Here is a 10132-nt window from a genome sequence, read left to right as displayed (position 1 = left end):
ACTCTTCACCCATACAACAAAATACTGTAGGTAACAAAGTTTGCCCACCGTGCATTTGCCCCTCGTGTGGAAAGGCCTTAACAAAGCATTGATGGCATAGATAACAGAATTGCTCCTCACAAAGCTAAATAAATACAGTGGGTGAAGAGGCATTCTCAATAGCTTTATGTTACTCTAGTAATAAAAGCTACATTATAGGTTCAAATCGACATTTGTTTATCTGAAATCTAGTGGGTATAATCGGAACAAAAACTACTTACCAACAGCAAAATCTTGGTATAATGTTTTTACAAAATACAAAAAATGATTTATTATGTTGAGGTATACTACTTTATCACCATCAAGTAGTTCAACTAGAGAGTACTATGTTATTTCAGTTCTCCAATAGTAGACTCAGAAGATTATTATACAATTGAAAATAAGCTTGCTTATTAAAGTAAAACTCTTGTTAAACAGCATAAAACCAAATTTATAAATGGATTGGATTGGATTATGAATTTCAGGCCAAAGACTAGCCACTAGAACCGGTGAGGTCAGTCAGCAAATCATTTATGTCCCACTGACTTGTGAACAGGTAAAAATTTTTGTCAACACTTGCCTTTGACCTACAACGAACACAAACTTGGAAAATGGTTTTATTATGAATTAGATATGAAAGGGAAACAATCCATTTCTGATTATCAAAATGCTGTATTGCAATTTTTAAATTATGTGAGGTGACTAACGGTGATGTGCCTTTCATTAAATCTTTGACACATGTTTCTTCTATGGTAAAAATGAGCTAATGTGACTTTGGGTTGATAGCTTTCAATCATTTCTCACTAGTTTACAAAATTGAATCAAATGAAACAGAGAAGGCATAAATAAAACTTTATTAGTGGTTAAGTAAATACTGTACAGCATTAATATAAAAATTTAAAGAATACAGTAATGAAAAATTCCAATTTGTACCTACACCAAAAAATACAGAAATGGTAATACAGTACCAATTTAAACAGACCACATCATCAGCTTGTGCTCACAAAATTCAATAAGGCCAAGTTATCTTTCTTCCTGACAGGTGGAAATTATCATCATTACCGTTTCCAGCAACTAAGAGAAAATCACTATACCGTATTACTAGAGACTATAAGGTTTAGGAATTAATATTAATTCCTTAACCATACAAAAGTATACAATACACCACATCAGGAAGTTCTTTCAAAACCAATAGTAAAATTTCAAGAAAATTTATGACAGGAATGTATTCATAAAGAATTATATATACATGTAATTACTTATGACTAAATCATAAAATTAATACAGACCGTTTTAAAAGAACCCGGAGAGGAATTCTTACGAAAATGCCGTTATAGCAACTGGTACAGTGCTAAGAGAAAATGTGCTTTTACAATCAAAATCCTCTTTGGAAATTTTAAATTAGCAAATGAAAATAAAGGGGGTAACAACCTGCATTACCTATATCAACAGCTTTTAATTAAGCTCTTCGTTTTATTTGAGTTGCGAGGGTGGCTCCCCGATTGCTAATTAGTGCCGCAAATGCCAAGTAAGCAAGATATTCAATAAACGAGACAAGGTGAGCTCTGAAAGACATATGGTTACCTTAAAACAGATGCAAATCTTTTGTTATGGCTAAGGGTCTAAACTCCTCTAACTTCTATTTATGAACACAATTTATCACAAGAAAAAACTTCCTTCTAGCAGTCAACTATGTAGTGATCTAAAAATTTCTTACCACAAACTAACACGCTATATTAACCCTTTTACCCCCAGGCTATTTGGAAATTTCCAACCCTTAACCCCCAGGGGGTTATTTTTTTCCCAGCACATTTTGCAGTATATTTTTTTAAATTGCTCTAATAGCCTTAATTTTTGTCATAGAGAGGTCAGGTTGGTCTCATTCTCTTGGAAAATGCCTGAATTTTCTCAAAAAATTATCAAAAATATGAAAAAAAAAATTTTTATAGCATTTTTTTTGCAAGGACGTACAGATACGTCCATGGGGGTAAAGAGGTGGCTTTTGTGAAACGTACCAGTACGTCCTTTGGGGGTAAAAGGGTTATATACCAACAAAATGATTTTCCGAATCATGTGTATTTTGATTCAAAAGAATAGCATTTATATTTATTTAGCCTAAACTTCCACCACACTAAGATCTAATATACAAAATCCTGCAAAGGTTTTAAGGTAACAGATACTACTGGCCAAAAAATCTAAAAAACATACTAATTCTAAATGGCCACAACCTCTGCCCCTCAACATTTTTTTTTTCTTTTCTACAAATATTTCATCTACATTTCCACCACATTCTTAAATTGTTAAAGCACTGACTCGTCACAATATAGATAGATTATACACGAACAAGATTAAAACATCAAAGCTAATACAGAATATATATATACAGTATATATATATTTACATGTATCATTTCAGCATCACATATGTTGTGAAGACTTGGCGCAGGAAAGTATTCAAATTAAAAAATCCTAACAATGCTCTCCCTTCAGAAGCGAGCCGAAAGAAAGACCTTCGAGTGTACAGTAGTACAAGAACTCTCTAAATATTGACGTACACTCTTGGGTCCTATGGATACAATATTACACAACATGTGGCTCCGTTAGTCGGGAAAGAAGCCAGTTGCAGAAAAAATGCAAGACAGGGACTAAAGAGAATAATTCTATACTCCGTTGTTTATCAGTCGAAAATCTGTGTTATTATATCTACTTTAATCTAAAATGCTTTAAAATCCTTCTGACTTCTATTATACAACGGAAGGTCAAGATCAGAGGCGTCCGGTAGGTTAGCCAGTCATTCAACCTTTGAGTATTTACTTCTGTATCTTCTGTGATCCAAACAGTTTTGCATCTAAATGGTTTTTGTCATTACCATTAATGCCAAGCTCAACCTGACCTGTTTTTAAACATAACATTAAGCAAGATGGTTTGCAGATATATTGCTTTAAAATGGGTGGATAGTTTCTGAAACGATATGGACTATAGTTAAAGATTTGAGCATGTTTGATACATCAGCCGCAAAAGGGCCAAACCGCTGACGTAACAGTAATTTCTCTGCGCATCGCTGAACAGAAGGATTTATATAGTTAGTCAAACTTGTGTTTGGCTCTCTTATAAGTTGCATTATAGCGTTAAAACAAAGCCATATGAAACAATTTAAGGTGATTTATGATTATCATTCGTTGACTTAAAGAACATTTCCACCTCATGATCTTCTGCTTAGTCTATATTACATCTCGCCAGATTATGTTAACTTTTAGCTGAGAGAAGGTTTTCAATACAGCATATCAAAGATTACAAAGCTAAAAAACATAAATACAGTACAATGCTTTCTCTTTTTGGAAATATATATTTTTACTTTCTGCAAGGTTAATAGACTAAAAAAATGTCCCCACCATTAAAGAAACAATAAACACAATAGGTAATGCCCATAAAATTCCTTGAGAAAATGTGCCCCTTTTGGAATAAAGTCGCACAGATAAGGAAAAATTAACTCAAATATTTCACAGGGTCATAAATGCCTATTTTCACTCTTGCCTTTCAGAAATTGGGCTATCACAGATAACTTCAAATAAATCGTGCTGTCAATGTTTAATTGGCATAGTTAAATTTAAAACAACATGGCCGTTTCAGACACTGCTAGTTCATTCTATTCCAGTCTCTCCTATCTTTGATATCAATATTTCTTTACACGAAATCTACATATATAATAAATCTTCAATACCAAAAATGTAAATGTAACATTCTCTAGACTTGAATAAACGATAAAGTTATCAATGTATGCCATAAACTCGGTGCAATTAATGGAGAAAAAGAAATTCAAAATTTTTCTTACCGATTAGTATGTATTGACCAATATAAAAATATCTAAGTTCCTAATCTTTGCCAGAGGAACAATCTGTAATTCAATTATAACTTTCTTCTTTTCATATAATCTTATCTTAACCCTTTTACCCCCAGGCTATTTGGAAATTTCCAACCCTTAACCCCCAGGGGGTTATTTTTTTCCCAGAACATTTTGCAGTACTGTATATTTTTTTTAAATTGCTCTAACAGCCTTAATTTTTGTCATAGAGAGGTCAGGTTGGTCTCATTCTCTTGGAAAATGCCTGAATTTTCTCAAAAAATGGTCAAAAATATGAAAAAAAAAAATGTATAGCATTTTTTTGCAAGGACGTACCGGTACATCCATGGGGGTAAAGGGATGGGTTTTGTGAAACGTACCAGTACGTCCTTTGGGGGTAAAAGGGGTTCAATAATGGGATTCCAAATTATGCAATGGCAGACGCTTTACTCAACGTGCACTGTAGAACGCTAGAATATTATATCCATTTGTAAAGGTAAATCAATGTAAATGCTGCCACACCAGTGCAAAATGCTGTACAGTAATAGAGGTGATCTACTATTATCATTAGTTGAAAATTTTTTGAAACAATAGCTGTTATATCAACAAAGTTAAAGGTTTAGAGACTGCTCATGAATGGCAGAAGCAAGGGACAGTGACACTGCCCCATCACGCAAGAAAATGCCTTAGAGACTGAACATATATACATATGATCAGCACCCAAGCCCCCTCTCCACCCAAGCTAGGACCAAGGTGGGCCAGGCAATGGCTGCTGATACCTCAGCAGATAGACCTATAAGCTCCCCCAAACACCCCATCTTTAGCTCACAAGGATGGTGAGGTTGCAGCGACCAAAGGAACTAACAAGTTTGAGCGGGACTCGGACCCAAGTTTGGCGTTCACCAGTCAGGGATGTTACCATATCGGCCACCACAAACACAGCGCTCCTAACGTGTATTTCCTAAACATTAAGATTTCTGTACCATACTATATTTCATGTTAATATGCTGCTCAGAACCACACACTTTGATATTAATAAGAAAATAAAAAAACATACTTATAATGATGAAAATGCTGTAAAATGTTCCAAAAATGCCTTCAACACATTCTAAACTATGAAAACTATCAGTAAATTCTTTTCCTTGATACAGTAATTGAAATATACAGGAGTGTCATGACATCAAGAAAAGGCAATTTTAAGTCCTCTTTCTTTTGATAGATTTTAACACTGAGAAACTTATGATTAGAAGTATGGTTAACCCTCCCTCAGACATGTAATCAATACTGCACTTGGATCAGAGCATCAGTCTCAAGTCTTGCTTAACCTTTCAAGATTTATGGGAGATAGAACAATGCTCAATATGAGATCAGTACAGTACTACTTTCCTTACACAGTTTTCTCTGGATTCATTATGGTCTCATTTTAGGTTCAATGACTGTAAATTGTTAATATGCTAAAAGAGGAAATACCATAAAAAACAAAACCAAAAATGACACATTCTAATTATATAATTTTTTTACTTTTCATAAAACAAACATTTAAAAATAGATTTTAAATTCTTCCAAACAATGTAAATTTATGACAAGTTTTTGCTATTTATACTAGCTAATGAAAAAAACAAGGATAAATATGATAGAACTAGTTTAGTGATGAATGAACAGCTCTTAATTTGGGAGACAGAGCCGAACCGTCTACCAACATTCTTCAGCCATCAGTTTAGTACCAAACAATGTGTGAAGGTGAAATCATTCACTATTAACGTTTCCTCATCTTCTATGGATGACAACAAATGTTCTTAGAATCTCGATGGATTACACAATCATTGAAGCTCTCAAATCAGATTTCATATATGGAGATAACCAAGCTACATGTTCTTAGGCCCAGCTGCTTCCTCCGGTTGCCTTGGATGACCGCGGAGGTAGCAGCAGTAGGGGATTCAGCGTTATGAAGCTTCATCTGTGGTGGATAACGGGGGAGGGTGGGCTGTGGTACCCTAGCAGCACCAGCCGGACTCGGTTGAGTCCCTTGTCAGGCTGGGAGGAACGTAGAGAGGAAAGGTCCCCTTTTTTCATTTGTTTGATGTCAGCTACCTCCCAAAATTGGGGGAAGTGCCTTGGAAAATGTGATATTCTTATTTTTGAGTAAATTTATTCCGAATTCTGACTAAATCAAAACCCGCCCAAAAACTGATAGTTCAGCCTTACAGATTCCTGAAATCATTAAAAATACGTACATATTTAACTCATAAAACGTTATTCCACAAGGACTCCTGTTTCATACTTCTCATCATCATCTCCTACGCCTATTGACGCGAAGGGCCTCAATTAGATTTCGCCAGTCATATCTATCTGGAGCTTTTAAATCAATACTTCTCCATTCATCATCTCCCACTTCACACTTCATAGTCCTCAGCCATGTGGGTCTGGGTCTTCAAACTCTTAAAATGCCTTTTTCTCAATGACTATAAATGCAAAGACTAGAAATAAAGTGAGCTCTGCTTTGCTCTGAGTGAATATAAGAACTGTTTGTCATATGGACATCCCCATCTCTCCACACAAATCATGCAGAGAATAACTAAAAAAACAGCAGCATACAATGGTACTTTTGCCAAGTAAACATATGTTTTAAAAGCTCTTAAAAAGCAGCTATACTTTCGCAAAGTAAAACACTTGAAATTTCAACTTTTGAGAAATGAAGTGTAAAGAGTTAGCGTGTCGCCAGCATATCAATGCAATGAAATAAGCACATCTAGTTTAGCAATGAATTGGAACTATATTCAAATCACGTTCAGCATTCCGTTTATCACACAAACTGTAACGGAGCAAATTTAACCCTTCTACCCCCACCATAAGGTTAAATTTCGAGCACATTTTGCTATATATTTTCTTTAAATTGCTCTAACATGCTTAATTTTTGTCCTAGAGAGGTCAGGTTGGTCTCATTCTTTTAGAAAATGCCTGAAGTTTCTCATAAAATTATCAAAAATATGTAAAAACATGTAATTAACAATGTTTTGCAAGAACGTACTGGTACGTCCTTTTGGGGTGAAAGGGTTAAGTTTATTATAGATAATATTGTCGACTGTTTGTAAACACACTAATGAGTAAGTAGAATCCTTCACCCGCTGCTAAAATACATTCCTCTCAGGACCCCTTTTCTATTGTAAATGCTGTCTTCCCTCGGATAGCAGTTAGATCAAACAACACGAATACACAGCACTGGAATAGCTCGAGTTAATAAAATATTCAAACCAGCAAAATGCAGACAGCATAGATATATTTCTCAAAGCAATGCTGCAGCCATTGTCATCTAAAACTCTATCATTCAACTCATTATATTACACTACGAATCCTTACTAAGAAAGAATTTCTTTCAACTTTGTTCAAATCAAAAATCAAAACATTAAACAAAAATTGGAAGGTTAAAGATGAAAAGAAAAATTCAACAATCGCTTAAGTACAAAATAAAACTACAGAAATTAAAAACTAAAAACCTAAAAAGTTGTTTCTTGCTCTAGAGAATACTTGCAAATCTAAAGTTCTCTTTTATATGACATCAATAAAAGAGAACGAGTAAAAACCTTGATCACCAAATCACGAAACAAAAAATCCACTACGTAATGTGAAATTTGCAAGATGATTTTGTAAAACCTGTACTATACAATGTAATTTCAAAGTTACAGAGAAGAACATTTCGTAAACTTCCATTTCGGACCTTGAAATACACCGTTCTTGGAGTGAATAATACTGTTATGGGTACTTATGACTTTGGTTTCTCTTCCTGAATTGCAGCCACAATGTTTTCTAGACTGAAATTCTTTGAAACAAAAGGTTTGATTCCTTCATCATTATAATGCAACAAAATTAAAATAATTCGGAAATATTCCATCAATTCAACTAAATTCTTACAATATATTTATTGAGGGAAATGTACGCACATTATTTGAACCCAAATCTTGTCTGTTTGATTAAGTTAAAAATTCCATCAAATCAATAAAATTCTTACAATAAATTTAACGAGGATCATGTACGCACATTATTTGATCCCAAATCTTGTTGACTGTTTTAATTAATTATCAATTCAATCAAATTCTTACAATAAATTTATTGAGGGAAATGTACGCACATTACTTGAACCCAAATCTTGTCTGTTTGATTAATTAAGTTGAAAATTCCATCAAATCAATAAAATTCTTACAATAAATTTATTGAGGGTAAGGTACGCACATTATTTTAACCCAAATCTTGTTGTCTTTGATTAATTAAGTTAAAAATTCCATCAAATCAATAAAATTCTTACAATAAATTTAACGAGGAAAATGTACGCACATTATTTGAACCCAAATCTTGTTGTCTGTTTGATTAAGTTAAAAATGCCATCAAATCAATAAAATTCTTACAATAAATTTATTAATGAAAATGTAAGCACATTATTTGAACCCAAATCTTGTTGTCTGTTTGATTAATTATGTTAAAAATTCCATCAAATCAATAAAATTCTTACAATAAATTTGTTGAATGAAATGTACGGTAATTATTTGAACCCAAATATTGTTGTCTGTTTAAATAATAAATAGTTTAAATAAAAAATAAGCAGATTTTAAATTATGATACAAAACTAATAAAAGAAAGCCCGACAGACAACGGACGGATGACATACCCATTGTATTACGGTGCCAGGGGGTTAAACTACTGGATTTGAAACAGATAATCTTTATACCTTGACGAACCTGAAACCTTTGGATTTTTAATGCAACCAGTATTTAGCAACAGTTTAAATCCCTTTTACAAATAACTATCATCAATTAAATCCCTCTTACAAATAACTATCATCAATTAAATCCCTTTTACAAATAACTATCATCAATTAAATCCCTTTTACAAATAACTATCATCAATTAAATCCCTTTTACAAATAACTATCATCAAATCACAAAGTTAAAATTGATCTCATTCCATAAAAACACGACACAAAGTTAAAATCTTGGCCATCTTTTACATCAATCATTTCTCGCTAAATATTCCCTTCAGATTTGATATTAAGATATTCTCTTATCTCTCATTTTCTTTCATAGATATTCTCTTATCTCTCATTTTCTTTCATAGACATTCTCTTATCTCTCATTTTCTTTCATAGATATTCTCTTATCTCTCATTTTCTTTCATAAATATTCTCTTATCTCTCATTTTCTTTCATAGATATTCTCTTATCTCTCATTTTCTTTCATAGATATTCTCTTATCTCTCATTTTCTTTCATAGATATTCTCTTATCTCTCATTTTCTTTCAAAAGCGAGAGATTTCTTTACAATACTAAGGAGTAATTTCTGAATATTTATAAACATATTAATGAGATACTGTGTACGATGGCATGTAGCCGACATCAAAGTCCCGTGAGAAATTTGAGCAAAGTTGAAATTACACTTAAAATCACCTTATTAGGGGGTTTTCCTAGGATGTACAGTAGTATAGTTGCTTATATCACGACACAAATTTTTCCCTATCAATTTTAATAAACATAAAAACCAACTTTAAAACCATAATAATAAATAACCTATAACCTGACCACGTCACTTGTTCAGCTTTGATCATTAACAGTTACAATATCTAATCAAAATTTCTTCCCCTAAAATAATCTATAATCAAAATAAAATAATAAATGACTTGCCCTCGAGTCTTTATTAATGACTCAAAAAGAAATGCCTGTACCTGAAATCACATTTCTTTTAAAAGTACCAAAGGGTCGTCTTCTCTCATATACCTTATCGTTCTCCTTCGTCATCCTCCTTCCTGAGACTGGCACTCCTACTGCCGTTCATCGCTTCCACCTCTGGAATGGACGCTGCCTCCTTCTCGTCGATCTCCTCGAACGAGGATGCCGTGTTGGCATCGCTCTCGGCACCGCCCACCGATGCGGATTCGACGCTCTCTCCGACGTCCACGACAGGCACAGCCTCGGCTGGGAGAGCGGCAGCAGCTTCTAGCAAGTTAGCTTCAGGAATTGGAGCTGGTGCTGCAATAACGACAGGGGAAGCAACATTTTGTGGTGGCGCAGCAACAACGGGAGATCTCAAAAATGTTTCAGGGGGGACACCAGCTTCTGAAATAAAATATTTTCAAATTATAGCTTGACAGTTTTCACCTTAAAACAGCAACATACATTTTTGTGGAAACCATAAAGCAAAGGAAAAGGATCTCTAGTAAAATAGCCTGTTTACAATGGTCTTTCACTGACTTGGGGTAGAGTTTTCTTGCTTGAGGGTACAATTAGGCA

General features: G+C 33.9%; 1 protein-coding gene across 4 annotated transcripts in view; it reads right to left on the bottom strand.

The window, feature by feature from the left end:
- Positions 1-857: 857 nt before the first annotated feature.
- LOC137623124 (testis-expressed protein 264 homolog) overlaps positions 858-10132 on the bottom strand; it is a 44131-nt gene continuing 34856 nt past the window's right edge. For 2 of the 4 annotated variants that reach the window (XM_068353796.1, XM_068353798.1), the window contains one exon: positions 858-9958. In XM_068353796.1, coding sequence (XP_068209897.1) covers positions 9621-9958 — 338 coding nt within the window. In that variant the 3' untranslated portion in view covers positions 858-9620. The remainder of the gene's footprint in view (positions 9959-10132) is intronic. The other 2 variants (XM_068353797.1, XM_068353799.1) reach the window with 1 other exon arrangement.

This window comes from Palaemon carinicauda, chromosome 30 (assembly GCF_036898095.1).
Source record: "Palaemon carinicauda isolate YSFRI2023 chromosome 30, ASM3689809v2, whole genome shotgun sequence".
Taxonomy (NCBI): domain Eukaryota; kingdom Metazoa; phylum Arthropoda; class Malacostraca; order Decapoda; family Palaemonidae; genus Palaemon; species Palaemon carinicauda.
Note: the sequence above shows the minus strand (reverse complement) of the source record. Positions and strands in the feature narration are given on the sequence as shown.